This window comes from Phacochoerus africanus, chromosome 2 (genome assembly GCF_016906955.1).
Source record: "Phacochoerus africanus isolate WHEZ1 chromosome 2, ROS_Pafr_v1, whole genome shotgun sequence".
Classification (NCBI taxonomy): domain Eukaryota; kingdom Metazoa; phylum Chordata; class Mammalia; order Artiodactyla; family Suidae; genus Phacochoerus; species Phacochoerus africanus.
In genome coordinates, this window is record NC_062545.1 from 171394784 (window position 1) to 171417464 (window position 22681).

Genomic DNA, 22681 nt, shown 5'->3' on the forward strand with positions numbered 1-22681 from the left:
AAGAAGAACAAGTTTCAGGGAAACATAGTTCCGTTTTAGACTTGTTGAGTTTGGAATACATTTGATAGACCCAAGTATCCATTAGGCAGCTGGATATATGGACCTGCAGGTCAGGAGGAAGAGCTGGCTATAGGCCATGGTGGAGAGTCACTGGCATGTAGAATGGTTGAAGCCATGAAATGATGAGGTGACCCAAGGAGAGTGGATAGGAAAGGGAGGGCTTAGGGCATTTAGGGGCTAGGCCAGGAGGTGGCAAGGACCATGGGGCATGTCCACAGAAGTAGTGACAGTGCAGTGTAATTATTTGGAGCTAGCTTCTAGAGGCAGGCTTCCAGGGCCAGAATAATGGCTTTCCAGCCTACCTGTTGTCTGACAGGGGAAAGTTATTTAATATATTAAGGCTATTGTCAGGATTGGATGAGACACTGTATGTAAAGTTCTTAGAATAATACAGGATCAGTGCTAAAAGAATGTTGGCTAATGGGAGGCAAAGGAAAAAGAGAATGGAAGCTAAGGGGGAAAGGTGGTTTGAAAAGAAGGACCTGCGCGTCAAACCCCTTCTTAAGGCGGCCGTAATCTAGAAAGGGGAAAATAATAAGAGTTAGCAAGGATTTGAATCATCATGCATTGCTGGTGGGATCATAACATGGTACTGCCACTGTGGAAAATGGATTGGTGGTCTCTCAAAAAGGTGAACATAGAATGACCATGTGATCCAGCAATTCCACTCCTTGGTATCTACCCAAAAGAATTAAAGATGGGAAACAGATACTTATACACTCACGTTCATAACAGCATTATTCACAGTGGCCAAAAGGTGTAAACTCTCCAAGTGTCCATCAACAGATAAATAAACAACATGTGATATATCTATATAATGGAATATTATTCAACTTTAAAAAGAAATGAAGTTCTGATACATCCTACAGCGTGGATGAACCTTGAAAACATTGTGCAAGTGAAATAAGTCAGATACAAAAGGATAAACACTGTATGATTCCACTTAGTTGAGGAACCTAGAGCAGACAGATTCATAAAGACAGAAAGTTGAAGATAGGTTACCAGAATTTGGGAGGGGGGAGAAATGAGGAAATATTGTTTAATGAATACAGAGTTTCTGTTTGAGAAGATGAAAGAGTTCTGGAAAAGGATAGTGGTAATGGTGGTACATTTCAAATGTAGTAAAATGCCTCTGAGTTATACCCTTAAAAGTTGTTAAAATGGTAAAATTTTGTTATATATCTTACCACAATATTTTTTAAAGATTGTAGTTAATGTTGCAAAGAAGCTAAATAAGATAAGCTCTGAAAAATTACCCTTTGTATTTTGTGACACAGAGACCAAATTGGTGACATTTCCCAGAGCCTTGTCGAGGAGCAGAGAGGCGGAAAGTCAGATTGTAGTGGGTTGAAGAACGATTGGGAAATGTGTTGACTAGGGATTGGCAAACTATGGCCAAATCTGGCCCAGTCCCTGTTTCTGTAAATAAAGTTTTATTGGAACACAGCCCTGCACCTTCATGTAGGTATTGCCTTTGGTTTCTTTTGTGCTACCCCAGCAGGATTGAGTGGCTGCCAGAAATATTTTGGGGAAAGTTATCCAACCCCTGGACTAGACAAGACCCCTGGTCTCTAAAGAAGTTTAGTTTTTTTAGATAGTTCCTGCATTTCTGGTGGGAAATTGAGTAAATTATTGAGTAAATGACAGTGCCCCTTCAGTCACCTGGCAGAACAGACCCAATGCTAAACAATAATAATAATGAATAAGAAGGAGAAAGAGGAGGAGGAAGAGAGGGAAGAGGAAAAACTCCTTCCTTCCTTTCTTTCTTTAACAAGGTTTTGTCTTCCCCATGCCTCTGTCTCTTACAGCCCTGGAAGAAGGGATTGAAAGTCCCTCTGCCCACTGTGCTCCCCCTCCCCCCGCAAAAAAAAATCTCCCTACTAGTAAATTGTCACATGACTGGTGATAATAAATGTTCTGAAATGGCTACAAACTGCAGTTTGGTTTAAAGTTTCCTCATTAATGCAAGAGAATGCCCACAACCTGGGGCTTTTCAAGTGTTTATTAATTTGCTTTCTGGGACTGAGTGCCAATATTTATTCAGATCAAAGACAAAGCCGATGTCTTTAGCACTTACTGTGTGTCGGGAACTATGCCAAGTCTTGTGCCTAGGTGACCTCATTGATAATCATCAAAACCAGCAGATGGCCTTTCCTCATTTGACCAGTGGAGTGACTGGGGCTCACTGGGGTTAAATACTCACCTATGGACCCACCAGGCATGAGTAATAGAATTGAGGTTTGAAGTGACATCTACCTGATTCCAGGAACCTGGGCTGTTTCCACTGCACCATGCAGTCATCCTGTCCTCAGCTTCAGAATGGTTTTTTATAGCCTCTCTAAGCAGAATCTAATATTTCGTGGGCTCTCAATCTATTTTAAGCCATAAGCTTTGCTTTTTCACACTAAGAACTTATGGCTTAGGATATGTCTCACATGGACCTTAGGCTTTAGTAAGACCCTCTCTCCAGCCTGTTCGTGTGCTCACTCTGCCTCCAAGCCCCACTTTGATGATCATATGATTCTACCCAGAGGTATTTCTTTAAAACCATCCTGCTTTGCATACCCTCTACCAGTGCCATCTAACACCTGGGCTTCACTTGTTCCCATCTTAGCATTTATTTTTATATCACCTGCAATAATCCTGAAGCTCTTGCTTAGGCACAGTGACAGGGTGAGGCAGCAAGAGGGGCTTATAATGGCTTCCTTCCTACAGTTCCCATCCGTTCATGTCCATATGATCAGCTCATAAACACACAGCACCCTTGTGACTTCTTTCCTCATCAAGGCTGCCCTTGATAGCACAACCTTTGACTGCCTAGATTTTTGCAGCCATCAAATCAGAACTAAAAGGAAACTGAGTTCATTTACCTAGCCCTTAACTGTACCAGGGAGAGAAGCAACTAAAGCCCAGAGAGGATTGCCAGCTTATCCAGGCACACACAGGTTGTCAGCAGCAGATCCTGGACTAGAAAGGCCCCAGGGCTTCCAGCCTCAGCCCGGAGCTCACCCTGTAGCAGCTCACTGCCTCCCGCCTGCCTCAGTTGATGAAGCAGGGGCCGTCCCCCTGCATGGGAAGCGCTTACCTTGGAGCCCTTTTCATGAATGAGACCAGATGCAGAACTGCACATTGATCATTTCTGTCCCTCCCCTTTCTGCTTTCTGTTAAAGGCAGCCCCCCAGCTCCCAGCTGGCTCCTGTCCCCTCCCCCAGTCGGGAGAAGTTATTACATGAAGAGATCAGCTTACCAGTTTTCTTCAGAGCGGAGGCTGAGCTCGGAGCTCCGGGTAGTACAGTGAAGGAGAGCCGAGGGAACCAGCGCCGTGCCTAGCGGAACTCCAGGGCTGGAATCCCGAGACACAAGTGCATCTGCTAGCTGTTAGCACTTGGCAGACGGAGTTCTCCTCTAGGGTAGTTCTAACTTTGGGTAATAATGTTTGTCAGCTACCTGATATTAACATTGCTCCACGTTCAAACAGCAGTGTTAGCAAGACCTGGGGGAGAGGTAAGCCAAATAAAATATCTTGTCAGAAGTTGTATTTTCGTCAGTATTATATTTCCTCTTCTATCTACCAAGATGGATCAGGGAAGGGGTTTTTATGGTGTGCAAAAAATAATGCTTTATTTTGCTTTTAAATGCTTCCCTTGTCTTTTCTTCTAGGAAGACTTCTTTTCTTCTTGAAAAAAAAATCCTGTCATTTCTAAAATCTTATTCTGGCACAGCCACCACACCAGGGAATTGTCATGGCCTTGGTGACAGATGCTTAGAGCATGTACATTACTTCTTCTGCTGTTTGCAAAAAAAAAAAAAAGAAAGAAAAGAAAAAGAAAAATGTACATGTCGGATTCCAGAGGGACTGTTCCCTTTTGAGAATTTTCCTCCAGTATTGCATATGCATGCTAAAGGATGCATACTAGAGGAATTGCTTTTCTTTGCCCCTTTTGCTTCACCTTTTTCTCCTTTTTTGCTTTGATGTGCTTGGGGGGGAAAATCTGTGCTTAATTTTGTATCATAGGTTTGAAGAGGGCTAGTGATACAGACAGGGCTTAGCATGTCCCAGGTCTACTAGAGAAGGGAGGCATGTTTAAGACTCACGAGGATGATTTATTCTTACTGGTTTAGTGCCTGTGCTTGCTGGATACATTTTTTGACATCACAGATGCCTGTAGGACACAGTTTTTGACACAGGCAGAAATCAGAAGGATGATCAAATGGGCTGGCGAGGGAAGCACTTAGGTGTATCCATCCTCACCTGCACATGAGCCTGCAACAAATTTACCTGGTCCACTCCTTTTACTCCTCATTCTGATGAAAAGTCTCAGAGACTGATGGCTGAGCAATGAAAGGATGGCCTTTTGCCTGAATCCAGCTTCCTCTTTGAAAAGCCAAGCGAAAAGTGCATCTCCTAAAAAGGCCATGGGGCCACTTCACAGCTCTTGCCTTTTGTTACCATTATGGGCACGGAGCAGGCTCTGAAAGCTTCCTCTAATGACTTTCCCTTTTCTAAGAGGAGTGGAAGTGAGTGCGCTCCCAAACCCAAGCTGCAAGGCGAGCTGTGGTTGCAGCTGGGTCCTTACTCCTTTCAAAGCAAACATGTGGTACAGAGGCATGCAGCAACGGGTCATTTGTTTGAGGCTTTTAGCCTATTAGTTACCTGTGTCCTCCACTCTGCAGATATTTTCTGGGCCTGTGGCGGGGGGAGGGGGGGTGAGGCGGGGATGGGGCAGTTGTCAAGGTCTTGAATGGGAGCTGGAGGAACTGAATGGCTTAGTGATGCTGGAGACTGAAAGTGGACCTCTAGTTGCAATTGAAGTTCACAACTTCTCTGTTGATTTTTTACTGTGTAGAGTAAATGACAAATGGGTTGGCCTGACTCAGCCTGGAGCACTTAAGCATGTGAGAGGAGAGCTCATATGGAAAATATTTCTATCACCGCTGCATGCGCATATGGCCGGGGGAGACCCCCTTGCAGAGCAAATCATAGCGCCCCAGCAGCCCCTCAGTGGTGTGCCAATTACTCTTATTAACAGTGAGACTGAGGGCAGGCTCCAGTTACCTGCACACAGCTGGCTCCTGGGGAAGGCCACTCTGGGCTGCGTGTGCTTCAAGCCTTGTGTCACATGCAGAGAGGCGAGTAGCTCTGTTTCACTTTACAATCTGCACAGCAGATGAAAAATGAAAGGGGATTACACAGGCTCATCCAAATCTTGACTCTGTTCTGCCGGCATTCAGCACTCAGGAGAGGAAGGCAGGACTTCTGTCTTTTGAGTTAAAGTGTGTGGGCTTAATAGTCAGAAAACCCTATCACAGGTGATGAATGCTTGCTGTCTTTTCCTTTGTTCTACTCCACTATGCTAAGAAAGACCCTCCTGTGCCTTTTCCTCTTTTCTTTTAGTTTTTCTTCCTTCCTTCTGGGTGTGTGTGTGTGTGTGTGTGTGTGTGTGTGTCTGCATGCGCAAGTTGCCCCAGACTCTTGGCTCCATAACTACTGTGCTCCTAGGGAATTGTGCAATTAGGATTCCTTTCCCCTTGTTGAAAATAAAATGATGAGGAGGGCCCAGGGGTACGAACTGCTCCCCCTCCCTCCCTAAAAAGAATTTCGTTTGTACAGCGCTTTGGAGAATGTGGCATTTCTTTACAAGAGGCTCTTTTTTATATACGTTACTTACAAAACTCACCCAAGTGATGTGGCGTCATCCCCGAGTCACCCAACTTTTCATTTTCTCAGCCAGCTGGTTCTCTTGCAGGTTTTAATTATCTTCCCTCTGGATGTTCATAAAAACACATGAGGAAAAGGAAGGAAGGGGAAGGGAGTGTCCTACACCTCGTGGTGCTTGGCTGGCTGTGTTCTCAGCGTGGCTGGTCTCCATGCAGCAAACTGTGGGCAGCAGCTCACAGAATCAGTTACTTTCTAGGCTGCGAGGTCCTTCCAGATGAGCAGGGGCTGGCAGGTGGTGGGAGGAAGGGGTGTGATTCAAAGCAAGCTGTATTTAGCATCCTGTTGCTGGCACTGTTGGCACTGGTGACTGTCAACCAAGGACAGAAACAACCCAGGATGGTGTCAGAGCAATAGGAATGCATGCACCCTCTGAAAGAATGTACAGGGCTATGAGTCAGGCTGGACCTTCGGTGTGTTTGTCAGTGTGGAAAGTGTTCCAGGATCCAGTTTCTTTGCAGGATGCAGCAGAATGGTGTGTGGGGATGTGTGTGTGCATTTCCTGAACTCAGACTTGCGTTCTCAGATAAGACCAATGAGATACTATTATATGTGGGGAGGGGGAGGAAGAGGCAACTGGAAATCCGTACAGTTCTGTGGAGTGTAGTAAGACAGATTCCTAGAAGTGAGCCAGAAAGATGTCGGCTTTAATTTTGATGAACCCATTTGGCAAAACCTGTCACAATTAAGCTGGACATCTTTTTAATATCTTGGCTGCTAACGGGTACAGGGTATCTCTCATGGTGATGAAAATGTTTTAGACTCAGAGAGTGCTAAATGGCTGCACAATCTTGTGATTGTACTGAGTCATACCATTTAAAAGAGCAAATTTTATGGCATGTGAACACTATCTCAATTTTTTAAATTGAAAATAAATAAATAAAAATATCTCTCTGAGCAAGCTTTTCCATTTCTAATACTTTATCATATGGATCTACTCTGAATGTGCAAAATGCCCTCTGAACCATTTTCCATTATGTGGCTGTTATAGCAACCTAAATGTCTTTCAGTAGGGAACAGATGCATCCCAAGTTCAGCCTGACTCACAACCCTTTACATTCTTTCAGGGGATGCCTACAGTCTACACAAGTGAATCAATGCTGTCCTATTTTGACAAGGGCAAAAGCATTCTAGGGATCTCAGTACTCTTAGCTGGATGCTCCTGCAACCAGAAATGAAAGAAGGGATAGTTCTTCTCTGGGTTTGTTCTCAAACCCAGGCACCAATACCTTCCTGGTTTGTTCTGTCCCTGGCTGACAATCACCAAGGTGTTCAGAAAGAATGGGGGAGCTCTACATGCACTGATGTGAAATGACCACCACGATATGTTGTTAGGTAAGAAAAGAACAAAGTATATAAAATGCTACCCTTTGTGTTAAATGTGTTTATATGTTTGTCCACCCTCTCTGGAAGGAAATATAAGAAAATGGAGGAGGCGTTCCAATTGTGGCTCAGCAGAAATGAACTCGGCCAGTATCCATGAATATTCATGTTCCATATCTGGTCCTGCTCGGTGGGTTAAGGATCTGGCATTGCTGCAAGCTGCGGTATAGGTCGCAGATGAGGCTCAGATCTTGCATGGCTGTGGCTGTGACGTAGGCTCCAATTTGACCCCTATCCTGGGAACTTCCATATGCCACAGGTGTGGCTCTAAAAAGCAAGAAATCAGGAAGGAAGGAAGGATGGGAAAATGGGGGAGAAAAAGCATGGCTGAGGGAGGAGAGCCACTGAGACTTAGGATTCACTATACACTTTTGGTATCTTTTGAATTGTGTGCAGTAAGCATGTCTTATCCAGTAAAAAAATAATAAAATATATGATAAAAAAAAACCCTTGGTAACAAATAAAATATGTGATATAATAGATAACACCCTCAACAATTTCTCATACGTTTGCTTAGGTGAGGTATACATGAGCTAATAAGGGTAACTGAAGTATAGCTCAGTGAAATGATTCCTTCAGGGCTAAAAGATGTTTTTCAGGTGGCTCATTCACTCATTTAATACCTACTTATTACCCTTTTGTTTTCTCATTTTGCAATGAGGATAACAACAATAGCTCATTTAGGAGGTTGGCTGGAAGAATTACCACCAGCCAACAGACTCTCAAATATAGAGAACAGACTAGTGGTTACCAGTGGGGAGAAGAAAGGGGAATGGGCAAGACAGAGGTGAGAGTAAGAGATAAAAACTACTTTGTATGAAATAAATAAGCTACAAGTATGTATTGTACAGCACAGGGAATATAACCAATAACTATAAATGGAATAGGACCTTTAAAATTGTGAATCACTGTGTTGTACACATGACCATTATGTAATATTGTAAATCAACTATATCTCAATCTTTAAAAAGATTTTTAAAATGTGATAGTATGTGTAAAGCTCTAGCTTGATATGTCAACGGAATTTATTGGCTATTACTACAACTACTTTTGCAAAAGCCACAAGTGTGTGGCATTGTCACCTCAGTGCTGAAAAAAAGGAAGGTAAAAAGATAAGGTCTTTATCTTTGATGAGCTTATACTTTAAGGGGGCTCAGAGTGCTAGCAGTTAATGATTATGCAGTAAGACACTCTCTTTAACTGCAAGAACAGAGGCAAAGAAGCAATGAAATCTGCCTAAGAAAGTGAAGAGACTCCACAAACAATGCCAATTTGAAAAACTCAAAGAGTTATGCATTGGGGATATTTAAGACAACACCCAGACTCAGCAATTTACAGTGCTTCTATATAACTCAGCATATAGTTGTACCCACAGCTATGAGTTATCACATTGACAGGATACAGAGCAAAATCAACAAAGGAAAAGGTGCGTGGAGCAAAGCTGGGGGAAACCAGGAGAAAGCTCCCAAGGATCTTCTGCCAGTGGAATCACACAAGACCAGCTTCATTCCCCCAGCAATGAGTTGTGACGACTCGTGGCAAATGTTGCCAGCCAGGGATGCTTGTAGAGAATCAGCACCTTGGGTTTTTACTGGGGGCTGGCCACATAGGTACTCTCTGCCTGCCATGCACAAACATTACAGACTCCCAGATGGAAGCAGCTGTGTAGAATAAATGATATTGTTCATGCAGTATATGCAAGTGAACTACTCTTACCAGCTCTGGGAATGGTGGGCACCAACCCAAAATCCAAGTTCCCAGAGACGCCAGCCTATGGCCAACCACATAAGCAGGTATTTTTAAAAGACAGGGGTCAGGTCTGCTGTGTTAACTCTTCTGCACAGATGGTTAGGCATCTTAAAGGAAAAATAGGAGGGAGGATGTTCCACAGAGGGAAAATAGCTGTAGAGTCCAAGAAGTAAGAAAGAATATGGCCTATTCAAGAAACAGTTCAGATTATAGAAGCATCTTATGAAGGATATGTCAGGAGAAGATCTTTCAGTTACCCAGATCCTGAGAGTCGGAGTTTTACTTCTGTCTTTGGAAGTTCCAGAAATTCTATATCTACAGTCTTAGGATTATCTTTTGATGACATCTCATTTAGGTTACCATTGTAGAATGTTTTCTTGGTCATAGATTATTGAAATTATTTCCTAGGGATTAAAGTGAATGAAATAGTAAAGGTAGCATTGCTTTGTAAGCAGTGACAGCCTTTATAAAAAGCTGTAACAACCTCTATGGGAAAAGTATCTGAAAAGGAATGGATATATGTATACGTGTGACTGATTTACTTTGCTGTACACCTGAAACGGACACAACTTTTTTTTTTTTGTCTTTTTGCCTTTTCTAGGGCCACTCCCTCGGCATGTGGAGTTCCCAGGCTAGGGATCTAATCTGAGGCGTAGCCACCAGCCTACACCAGAGCCACAGCAACGCGGGATCCGAGCCGCGTCTGCAACCTACACCACAGTTCACAGCATCGACAGATCATTAACCCACTGAGCAAGGCCAGGGATAGAATCTGCAACTTCATGGTTCCTAGTCAGATTCATTAACCACTGCGCCACAATGGGGAACTCCCTGACACAACTTTCTAAGTCAACTATAGTCCCAATAAAATGTGTGTAAAAAAGAATAACTTAAAAAAAAAGAAGCTGGCCATCATTATTAATCCCTAGAGTGTTATTTGTGGCAAATAAGAATGAAGGATCAATATAATGTCCTGAGTGACTAATTCTTTGTGCACAGCTCTCAGTGGCTCCACCTTTCTTTTGCCTTCTTAAGAATAAAATAAAAAAACAACCATGTGGAACTAACTTGATACTGAAAGACCTGAATTTGAGCTTTGGGTCTACCATGTCTAGCCGTATAATTTTGACATTTTATTTTTTTAAAGTTTTATTGAAGTGTGGTTGATTCACAAGGTTGTAATAATTTCTGCTATATGACAAAGTGATTCAGTTATACATGTACACACACCCATTCTCCTTCAGATTCTTTTCCCACATAGATTATCACAGAATATTGGGTAGAGTTTCCTGTATCATACAACAGGTCCCGGTTGGCCAGTCATTCCATATTCCACAGTATGCATATGCTAATCCCAAACCCCAGTCCATTACCCTGCCACCTGTACCCTTTGGTAACCTTAAGTTTTTCAAAGTCTGTGAATCTGTTTCTGTTCTGCAAACAAGTTCATTTGTATCCTTTTTTTAAAGTTCCACATTTAAGTGATATCATATGATGTTCATCTTTCACTGTCTAACTTCACTTAGTATGATCATTTCTAGGTCCATCCATGTTGCTGCAAATGGCATTATTTCATTCTTTTTTATGGCTGAGTAATATTCCATTATATATGTGTACCACATCTACTTTATCCATTCTACTGTTGATGGACATTTAGGTTGCTGCCATGTCCTGGCTCTTGTAAATAGTGCTGCAATGAATGTTGGGGTACATATATCTTTTCAAATGATGGTTTTCTCCAAATAGATGCCCAGGGATGGGGTTGCTGGATAATATGATAGTTCTATTTTTAGTTTTTTGAGGACCCTCCATACTGATTTCCATAGTGGTTGCACCAATTTGCATTCCCACCAATAGTGTAAGAGGGTTTTCTTTTCTCCACACCCTTTCTAGCATTTATTGTTTATACACTTTTTGATGATAGCCCTTCTGACTGGTGTAAGGTGGTAACTCATAGTAGTTTAGATTTGCATTTCTCTAATAATTAGTGATGTTGAGCATCTTTTTATGTGTTTTTTGGCCATCTGTATGTTTTTTTCAGAGCAATGTCTATTTAGATCTTCTGTCCATTTTTTTGGATGAGATTGTTTGTTTATTTGATAAACTCCTGCAGGAGGTGTTTATATAATTTGGAGATTAATCCCTTGTCAGTCACTTCATTTGCAAATATTTTCTCCCATTCTGTGACTTGTCTTTTTGTTTTGTTTGTTTTCCTTTGGTATGCAAAAACTTTTAAGCTTCATTAGGTCCCATTTGTTTATTTTTGTTTTTATTGTCATTACTCTAGGAGGTGGATATGAGAAGATACTACTGTGGTTTATGTCAGAGAGTGTTTGGCCTATATTTTCCTCTAAGAGTTTTATAGTATCCAGTCTTATATTTTAGTTCTTTAATCCATTTTGAGTATAGTTTTTTCTGTGGTGTTAGAGAGTGTTCTAATTTCATGCTTTTACATATAGCTGTCCAGTATTCCCAGCACCACTTATTGAAGGGACTGTCTTTTCTCCATTGTATGTTCCCCTCTTTGTCATAGACTAGTTGACCATAGTTGTGTGTGACTTTCTATCCTGCTCCATTGATCTGTATTTCTGCTTTTGTGCCAGTACCATGCTCTTTTGATGACTAGCTTTGTAGTATAGTCTGAAGTCAGGGAGCCTGCTTCCTCCAGCTCCATTTTTCTTTCTCAGGATTGCTTTGGTTATTCTGGGTCTTCTGTGTTTCCAAACAAATTTCAAAATATTTTGTTCTAAGTTCTGTGAAAAACACCATTGGTAATTTGATAGGGATTGAATTGAATCTGTAGATTGCCTTGGGAAGTATAATAATTTTGACAATATTGATTCTTCCAATCCAAGAGCATGGATATCTTTCCATCTTTTTGTGTCATCTTTGATTTCTTTCATCAGCATCTTATAGTTTTCAGAGTATAGGTCCTTTGTCTCTAAGTATGTTTATTCCTGGATATTTTATTCTTTTTGATGTGATGGTAAGTGGGATTGTTTCCATAATTTCTCTTTCTGGTATTTCATCGTTAGTATATAGAAACACAATCAATTTCCGTGTATTAGTTTTGTATCCTACAACTTTACCAAACTCACTGATGAGCTCTAATAGTTTTTTGGTAGCATCTTTAGGATTTTTTGTGTATAGTATCATGTCATCTGCAAGCAGTGATAGTTTTACTTCTTCTTTTCCAATGATTTTGACACTTAAAATTGTTTTCTTCTTTAATTGTGAAGGCTGTTGTTGATGTTCGTCCTGTGGCACTGCAGTTGAGGATCTGGCGCTGTCTCTGGGGCAGCACAGGTTCAATCCCCTGCCAGGTGCAGTGGGTTAAGGATCCAGCATTGCCACAGCTGTGGCATAGGTAACAGCTATAACTTGGCCTAGAAACTTCCATATGTCAAGGGGGTGGCCAAAAAAGAAAAAAAGCAATAATAATAATAAATTCACATGAAAGCTGTTATTGCTGTAAAAACAAATTCGAGCAATAAAGAAATGCAAAGAATAAAAACATAAAGGTTCCTCTTTATCCTCACTTCCTTCCCAATCCTTCTTTTCTACCTAGATGAAACTATTGATAACAATTTGGCATTTGTCCTTCTAGAACCATTCCTACACATTTCTAGGCATAAGGGTGTGTACATATGTATGTGTGTGTCTATGAATATATGCATGTATATCTCTAAGACTTGCAAATAATGACAGTTTTGCTTCTTTTCTGATAGCTAGTGCCTCTTGTTTCTACCTCTTATCCAATGCAATTGCTAGGATTTCCAGGATATGTTATTAAATCAGTGCAATGAAATGAACATTCTTATCTTCTTCCAGACTTAAATGGGAAAGCTTCTGTCATCACTAAGTGTGATGCCTGCCAGATGTTTTAGATAGATAAATTTTAAACAGTTACTATTTCCCTTCTAAGTTTTTATTGAGACTGGTTGTTAAATTTTATCAAACCTTGTTTACCTTCATGAATTGCTGATATGCTGTGTGTCTTTAACCTACTTATATAGGAAATTATATTAATAGATTTCTTTTTTAAAAAATATGTTTCTTAATCTTGGATTCTCCTCACATTCTTGGAACTTAACTTTCTTAATCATGGTAGTTTATTCATTAAATTAGCTAACATTTGATTTTATAAATATTTGATCTTGAATTTTGCCTCTTTTTGAAAGAAATGAGTACTATTGATTCACAACTCTCTTTTATTGGACTGGACTGGGGTTTTGCTAGTTTAGTAAAGTAAATTCAAAAGTTTCTCATAGTTTAGTGTGCTTTGAAACTACTACATACTTTGCATACTTTGAAACATATTACTTTGGGTGTGTTTAAACAACAGAGAATTAGCCTTTTCTTGAAGGGTTGTTGGACTCAGTCGTAAAAACAGCCCTTTTGTGGAGTGTGGTCTTTGAGTTCCTTCTTTACTTTTCTCTTATTTCTTAAAAAATGTGTGATATTTAATATATATAGGAGAGTATATGTAATATAAATCAAGTTATGAAGTAAAATAATAAAACAAACACCTATGAGCCCACCACCCAGCTAAAGAAATAAAACATTCTCAATACTGTATGCTGCTCCCCAAGTAACATCTTCCCCACTTTTCCCCTTCCCCCCTTCCCCGGAGTGAAACATTGTCATGAATTTTATGATTATCATTTCTTTGCTTTTTTAAAAGTAATTTTACCACGTATGTATATATCTCTAAAGAATATATTATTTGCTTTTGTTTTTTGGTTTTGACTTACATAAACATGGTATCTTGGTTTTTTTATTCAACAGGAGGATGAATGTAACTGTAGTCCATTCATTTTCACTGCTACATAGTGCCTTTCTATGTGAATGTACCATATTTTTCCCTGTTGATAGATATTTGGGTTCTTTCCACTTTTGTTTTTATTTTTTTCTATTATAAATGAGACTACTATGAAAATTTTGGAACATGTCTTTTCACATTTATGTGCAGGGATTCCTGAGGGTGTATATACCCTAGGAGTTAAGTTAGAGTCATAAGGTATGTGCTCGTTTAACTCTACACTGTAATGTCAAATTGATTTATAAAGTGGTTTATCAGTTTTCACCTCCCTTAGCAGTGTTTAGGGGTTCTCAATTATCTATCTCCTTGTCAATGTTTGGCATTATGAGACAGGGTAATTTTTGCTACTACATGAGGTAGAAAATATTATTAGTATTTGTTGATTGACACTTCTCTGATCACTAACTCTTGTAATATAGTATAATTTTTACATGTATACAAGGTATTTATGTTTTCTCTTCCATGAAATGCCTTTTCATGACTATTTTCTGTTTTTACATTTGGCCTTTCATTTTTTTTACTACTGATTTAAGAATTCTTTATATATTTCAAATATGAATCCTTTGCTTGTTAGTCCGGGTTACTATTTTTCCACCTTTGTGCTTTGTATTTAAGTTTTTTTTGTAATCTTTAGATCAACAGATGTCTTCAGTTTTAGAGTATTTGAATTTATCAATTTTTATTTCTTTGTGTTAACATTTTCTATGTCTTGTTTAAGAAATTATTGACCCCAAGATTATGGAAATATTATCCTTGTTCTCGTCTAAAATTATTGAAATTTTACATTTCACATCTATGTCTTTAATACACTTAGAATTGATTTTTATGCTTAGTGTGAATAAGGGGTATAATTTTATTTTTCCCCATATTGATGATCAATTGTTGCAGGACCATTAATTGAATGCTCTCTGCCTTATTCCTTTTTGAGGGGAGTGTCTTAGCTATTCTTAGACATTCTTCATGAAATTTGAAGTTAACTCATCAGTTTTTCTTGAAAAATATTTAGGAATTTTTATCAAAACTGTATTGAATCTGTAGATCAATTTGAGACCATTAACGTCATCCCAATATTGAGCCCCTTATATCCACGAACGTACTCTAAGCCTTACATTTCTTTAGGTCTTATTTGATTTTTCAATAAGGTATAATTTTCTACATAAAAAGATCTTACACACTTTTAATTTTAGATTTATTCCTAGCTACCTTGTTATTTTGTTGTTGTTGTAAATCATGTATATTTTTAATCATTTTTTTTTATTTTTGCTAGCACTTAGAAATGCAAATGATCTGAGCAACTTGCTAAATTCCTTTATTAATTTAAATCAATTGTCTAGGAACTTCTGTGATTTCTAAGTACATAATCACATCATCTGTGAATAATGACCATTTGAGTATTTTTCCTTTTTCAATTCTTTTTACCTTTTATTTCTTTTTCTTTTTATTGCACTTGTTAGAACCTCCAATAAAATGAATAGAGGCAATGCTGTTTTGTTCCTGATTAAGGGAAATGCTTGCTTCTAACATTTTGCTATTAAAAATGAAATTTGTTGCAAGTGTTTGCCTGTATCAGGTTGATAAATTCTCTTCTCTTTCCCAAGAGATTTATTTTTTAATCATGACTATGTATTGAATTTTATCTAAGACATTGCTTCTATCTATTGAGATGATTGTGTGGTTCTCCTTTAATTTGTCTAATTGCAGAAATAGATTTTATAATGTTAAACCATCTGTGCATTCCAGGGATAAATCTGACCTGGTTATGATTTTTTTTTTTTGGTTTTATTAAATTAATTCTACATATGACTCTTTTGTTTAGAGGATTTAAAAATGATCTGTGTTCAAGAGGGAACTGAAATAAAGAAATAAACTTTTCCTTATTACATGATCATTTTTGGTTACATTATAAGGCTATTCTAGTGTCATAAATTCACTGAAAAAGTATTTCCTTTTTTGTAATTTCTGGAAATTTTTAAATAAATTTCTAGAAAGTCACCTGAAAAATGGGCTGATAGGACTGGTGTGGTATTTTGTTTTTGTTTTTCCCAGTGGGGAAATTTTAAACCAATGATTCAGTTTATTGAATGGTTATAGGAAAATGAAAACTTCCTGTTTCTTTCTTGACAATGTTTGAAATTTATGTATGTCTAGGAGTTTGTCCATTTCATTTAATTTTTCCAATATTTAACATAAATATGCTCATTCTAGCCTCTATCTTTTCAGATGCTGCAGATGCCCTTTGTTTTTTTTTCTTCTAGAATTGCTCCTTTATGACTTCTATTTTATTGACTCTGTCTGTCAATTTTATTACTCTTTATGAAAAATCAACTTTGACTTTGTTGATCCTATATACTAAAGCTTTGTTTTCTGTTCCATTTAGTTCTGTTCTGCTTTTTACTTCTACTTTCTTTGGATTTATTCATTTGACTTTTTTCTTTAAGTTATTTCTTTAACTCCTTAAATTTATTTTAGCTCATTAATTTTCAGCCTTTAGTCTGTTTTAATATAAGCATTAAAGATAGTTTTTTTCTTGAAATATCACCTTTTTTGCATACTTAAGTTTTGACATTGAGTTTTCTTTTTATTTATTCAGTATAAGTAGTTTTTAAAATTGTCATTATGATATTTTTTTAGCCCATACATTATATAATTCTGTTTTCAAAAGTGTGGCCCGAGGTCATTTCTAACGTGATTGTATTGTGGTATCTGTAATGCTTATTCTTTTAAGTTAGTTGGAACCTATGGCCTAGTATGTGGACAGTCTTTGGAAACATTTCATGTGTGCTTGAGAAAAATGTTCATTCTCGATAACTAGGTACGGGGACTTTTTATACATCTATTCAATCAAGATTGTAGGTTAAATTTTTCAAGTCTTCTGTATCTTTGTAATATTTGCCTGCTTCATCTTCAGTGTTTGAGAGAGAGATGTTGAAATCTCCTCCCAGCTGCTTTGTTGGCCTAGAAGAGATAGGTTTTGACTGACCTCACTGTTCATTCTTCAGGCAGTCTTGTCGTTGATATTAAATGACCACTCTTGCTCAGTGACCCCTTCTGCTCTTTGTACCTGTGGTTTCTGTGTTTAGAATTTTTTCATCTTTACAACAGTCTGTTACGGCAGTTTTTCTGCTGTGGTTTTTTGCCAACAACAACTTTCTAATATCCACAAATTCCTCAAAATGTTTTATCTAAATTATTGTGTCCTAGCTTATTTTGTAGTTGTTTTTTACAGCACATGTATTTCTTCTCCCATTTGAATGGAATTTTGGAAGGAAAAGGGGAAGACAAAAAATTTTGCTCAGTCTACCATCTTGCTCCTTTGTAAGATACATTTTTTTTTCCTTTCTTCTTTTCATCCTTTTCCTTTTTTCTCCCAACATGTGTTTTTTGGGGAAAGAATTCTTCTAGCCTCTGTTTCCTCTGTGAAATGGAGATAGTCATCGCGAAGCCTTATAAGGAACATGAATAAGATAATGTCAGTGTAAGTGCTTTGCAAACTGTAAAGATCTATACACATGCCAAGGATGACCTTTAGCACCTTTCTTTAACTTTCCTTTCCTTTTGTATAGCCAGTGTTATAAAGCACCTCAGCTACGTTAGAGGAAAGTAATTCATTGTGGTTGGCATATCCTGAGAGGCTCAAACAAAATTTTATCTGCCTCTTTTTGAGAAAATTACTTGCCAAGAAACTATTGGGTGCCCTAATAGAAAGTCACACATTTTATACATGGAAAAGTTTATTTAATTTAAATAAATAAGGTCACAGAGCGTGTCTCCCTCCCCCCCCCATTTTCCTGTGCTTTGTTGGCATGCATATTCAAATCATGCATTTTTCCTTTAAAAAATTTTTTTTTAACTTAAAAAAACTTATTTGCTGATTTGGTGTATTATATACATTTATTTACTTTAGCTTTGAATGTTAATATGAATTGACAGAAAGAATGTTAAAATTTCAACCCAGGCATATTTAAGAGACAGAATGAGTAATTGATGTAAAAGACCAAGTGGTTTGTATTAGAATGCACTGAAATCTGCCTATCTACATTTTCTTTCACATTCCTAGCACCAAGGCAAAAATAAGCAACTCTCAATTAAATTCAACAGCTCTGTATAGAATGCTATTTTGTGCATGAGGTTTGTGCTACATATTGTGAGACTTATAAGGAAATGAGAAACCCCCTTCCCAGCACCACCACTGTTCTCTAAAGGTGGCCATGAACAAATAGGTTAGTTAAAGTGAAGACAAAAGCTACTGTAATAAACATATCACACCCTACTGTGAGGATCTGGAGCAGCCTTATGGAAAAAAATAGCATTCACGATGAGATTCAAGAATGCTTGAGCATCCTATGGACAGATAGTGGAGGAAGCCAATCCAAGCCTCAGAAATGGTATGAATAAAGACAGGTATTAAGTTAGGAAAGGTAAGGGTATATTTAGACAATGGCAAATAATTCTTTTTTTTCCCCTTTTTGCTGGAACATCAAGTACATTCACATAGTGGGAGCTAATGCATGCAAGACGCCTCAGGGACTATTATACTCAATACAATTCCAGTCTTAGAGAAAGGATGGAGGCTTTCTTTGTGGCCAAATATACCAATTTTTGTAAATGTTCCATGGAAGCTTGTAAAGATATACTTTACATTTTTATTATAAATATAAATGTATATAATATGTGTGCATTCTTCCATGTAATTATATCATTCCTTTCCTCTGCGTGGGTATGTTCTTACATTTCTTAAGTTCTACTAGAAGTAACTAAAACTAAATGATTTATGAAATATGTTCCAACTTGAAAATTCTCTGTATCTAGAAGGGACTGCTAAACTACAAATGCATATTGCAGACCCCTGAATATCATTACTGTCTTTAGTTGAATGAGAGAAGACCCATGGGCTCTGAGGCATGCAAACCTGAGCTTGAATCTCCAGTCCTGCAGCTTGTTTCTTGGGCAAGGTAAGGGACTTCCTTGAGCATCATTTTTCTCATCTTTAAAATGGGGAGGATCAAGTCAACATCATAGAGTCTTAGTGAAGATTAAGGAGGTAACTTTCATAGAGTGTTTGGTATACAGCAGATGCTCAATGGATGGCAGCTCTCTCCTGGTCATAAAAATATTTGATCTCTCAAGACTGATGGAAAAGGATTCTTCATTAAAGCTTTGAGGAGATATCTGTCAAAGTAAAGCAGAATATTAACTGAGAGGAATGAGAGGGAATGAATATGGATTTAGAGGGTAGCATCCATGGAAGCAAAAAGAGAAGATCCCAGAGAGAGGAGGTTTAGGGTCAAGACACCAAAATGTGGCTCCAGATTTCTCAGTCAGGTCTTAGGAAGACAAAGGCTCTGAGTGGGAGAGAAAGAAGAAACTATCTAGGTTGCTTTAAAATGGGAAAGTGGGGATGGCCCACTGAAGAGGACAAAGAGTAAAGCTAGGTTTCTTAAAATGAGAACAAACCGGTTACACCTTCCCAGTGGGTAAAGGAGAGGGCTAGGAAGTCACTGTGGTTTCCTCAGCCAAAGGGTGGATAAAAAGCACTCTGTCATCCCCAGAGCCAAAAAGTGGTGTTAAACACCAAATTCCAGTCCCTTGAATCATTATTTGAGAAGGACCCTTAGAGATGATCTAATCCAACCCATTGATTTTGCATAGGAGGAAAATGAATCTTTTAGAGGTTATGGGGCTTGCCCAAGACCACACAGTTGCTCAACTCAGAGCTGGAGGGGGAATGATCTGGAAACAACATAATCACAATGGGCCTGGTGGTAGCATCTGAGACCTTTGGGCAAATGAAAGCTTGGGGTAACTTGAAAGAGAAGGGTTGTGGCTTTAAATCTTATGACAGCAGCGGTTAAACAAGATGCAATAAATGTGTTCAGAGCTATTTGTAAGAGACCTCAGTTGTGTACAGTTTGTTTCCCAAGTATGCCAACCCTGTAGGATGGTTAGATTTATGCATCAACCATCAGAGTCTATTGGAAGGTGGTGAGGAAGGAGGGGAAAGGGTGGAACCCAGGCCTCCACTGCATTCATCAGTACATCATTTACGGAGGGTCAGCTATGTGCCAGCTATGTGATTGGCATACATCAGTGAGCCAATCAGACGAACGTGCTACCTCAAGGTCTAGCTTTCTTGCCCCTGGAGTGTAGCAGAAAAGCAGGCACTGGATGTGGTGTGGCATCTGTTGCAACACACCTCCCCCTCCCCACCCAATCCCAGTTCCACCACTTCCGGGACACCCTAGCACACCTGATTGCTGATCCTAGAGTACCCTCTGCTTTGGCACATAACATAACATCAAGCCTTGATCTGGCTTGACCTCCATTGCTCTTACTAGTTACCCTGCTATGAGCCTCTGGTCTCACAGTGAGCCTGTAAATATCTGAGGCCAGGAAACCTACATCCCACATTATCCTGTGTTGCACAGCCCTGGACCCTGGTTACATGCAGGAGGCATACATTTCTAGAGACTGCATGTCAGACTGGGGCAGAAAAGCTGTGTGACTGATGAAGACACCCTTCAGAGACAGGGGTTAGCAAAGTCTTGCTAGGGGACCCACTACTAGCAAAACTTCTCCAGGAACCTTCCCTCTGAGGCTCAGGTAGTGAAGACCCAGCAAGTGCCCTGGAGGCAGCTCCTTTGGAACTTTATCCTCTAAATGCTCTGGAAAACCCATTCAAAAGGAATTGAAATCCCAAATGCCACTGCAAACCTCTAAGACTATGAGTAAGCACTATGGGATTGTCAGATGAAGGGAGCTCTCTAATCATGAAGCATTTTGATGATGAACAGAATTTGAAGCCAAGACTTGAAGCCAGATACACACCATAATGGTTAAGCCAAATAACACTTAATCATTTTGGCTCTTGTTCCTGAGAAAGAAAGCATACTGAACTAGAAAGACGATAAAAAATTTTTTTTCAAAAAGTCCACTTATTTTTATTGGGTTCAAATAACCTAATTCTAGGTATGTACATGGCCTCTGATTTTCTCGTTTCATCATATGTCTGTCAGCAGCCTCAATAGAGATGGCTTTGTCTGGCCTCAAAGAAGGTTGTTATCCACACAGGCTCCCTTCTCCTTTTACTGTTCCCATGTCCCATAAATGTATCCGACTGATGAATAAAGTCTTAAGCCCATGTGGCAAACATGTATCAAGCTCCCCCCATCCCCACCATACACCAGTCCCCAAGGCTGTAGTTGGTCATACAGGTCTAAGGCAGCCCTGATTTGTTAGTGATGGGATGCCTTGCAAATGATAGAGAGATCTTATCTCTCTAGTTTCTGCTACAGGGATTCTTGTGTAAATTTAACTGCAAACAAACATTGAATTGAAAAGGGAATAACAGGCAGGTTTTCCTGGGACCTGAATGAACCTCTGAGGTCAAAGGACCTAAATTACAGGGGTATAGTAATGAGAGGAAAAATATCACCCTGTAATTTATTGACAAGGGAAGAGAAACAAAGGAGTCATTAAGGTTGAGAAGCTCTAAGCCAGCTTCCGAGGTACTCAGGACACAAGTGTGACCATGGCAGACAGAAGTAACTCTATAGCCACATAAATGACTCAATCCCAGGGGGGCAGTAGAATGGAAACAGACTAAAGATCTGAAAAGGCTCTATAAGTGCATTTGGCCCAGTGCCCCTTGATTTTTAGTTATGGGAAATCTGAGGTCCAGGGAGAGGAATAACGAGATAAGGTCATAGCTAGTACTTGAAGAAAAGTAACAAGTAAACCATTTCATTTGGTTTTGTTTTAGATTTTTATTCTGGCTGAAATTTAATAGCGAATTCAAGTACCCTTCAGGCATTGTTATTCTGTAACAGTGCAGTTTGAATGTTGTGTGTGTTTTCTCTTTACAGGAATTTAATCCAATAAAAATGCAAACTAGTTTTGAAATAGCCATGAGTCAAAATACTCACTTTCTGAATGCAGAGAAGTTTGTGGTCAGAGGTGTCCATGCATTTTTTTAAATTATGTTTGAGTATAGTTGACTTACAATGTTGTGTTAGTTTCAGGTGTACAGCAAAATGAACCAGTTAGATATATACACATATCCACTCTTTCTCAGATTCTTTTCCCATATAAGTTTTGTTTTTTTTTTTTTGTCTTTTAGAGCCACACCCACAACATATGGAGGTTCCCAGGCCAGGGGTAGAATTGGAGCTGTAGCCACTGGCCTACACCACAGCTCATGGCAACACTGGATCCTTAACCCACTGAGCAAGGCCAAGGATCAAACCTGCATCTTCATGGATACCAGTCAGCTTCATTTCCACTGAGCCACACCAGGAACTCTGGTTATTACAGAATACTGAGTAGAGTTCCCTGTGCTGTCCAGTAGGTCCTTGTTACTTATTGATTTTGTACGTAGTAATGTACATATGCCAATCCCAACCTCCCAATTTATCCTCCCCCCACCCCCACAGTGTTTCCGCTTTGGTAACCATAAGTTTGCTTTAGAAATCTTTAATTCGGGCTCAGCCAACAGATTCCAGCACCAGTATTTATGGAGCATCTGCTTTGTGCTCAGGTGCTCAGGCCAGCAGAGCCCCCTGTGATAGGGAGTATCATGCCTTTTTTAGGAATAAAACTGAGCTAGACGGATGTGTAACACACTGATTGTAACATGTTAAAGGTGGTGGGATTCCTCTTTGTTCCTTAGCCATGCTGGGTGAAACCATCCCGCCCCAAGTTTCTGCAGTATAGACCCTGATCTCTTGGGCCATTTTGCCCCATAATTCCTCATCTCTTTCTGCACTGCAGCCAGATTTTATGGGTTACAGATGACTCACTGTGCCTCCAGAGAGCCCTGGTGTTTTCTCTTGGTTTACAAGCTGTCCTCTTAGCTCTTGGGCTTCCCTTCCTCCCTCCCCCAGCCCCTCCCACCTCCTTGGTCAGCACATTGACAGAACCAATGTCTGCTCTAGACCCTGGCTCTTCTCTGCTCC

General features: G+C 39.4%; 1 protein-coding gene across 2 annotated transcripts in view; it reads left to right on the forward strand.

The window, feature by feature from the left end:
• Positions 1-22681, forward strand: part of THSD4 (thrombospondin type 1 domain containing 4) — a 549832-nt gene that overhangs the window by 349966 nt on the left and 177185 nt on the right. Inside the window, exon 1 of one of the 2 annotated variants that reach the window (XM_047767203.1) lies at positions 1726-3564. The exons of the other annotated variant lie outside the window; for it this stretch is intronic. Coding sequence (XP_047623159.1) covers positions 3493-3564 — 72 coding nt within the window. The 5' untranslated portion in view covers positions 1726-3492. Of the gene's footprint in view, positions 1-1725; positions 3565-22681 lie in introns of those variants that run through there. 2 annotated transcript variants of the gene reach the window in all.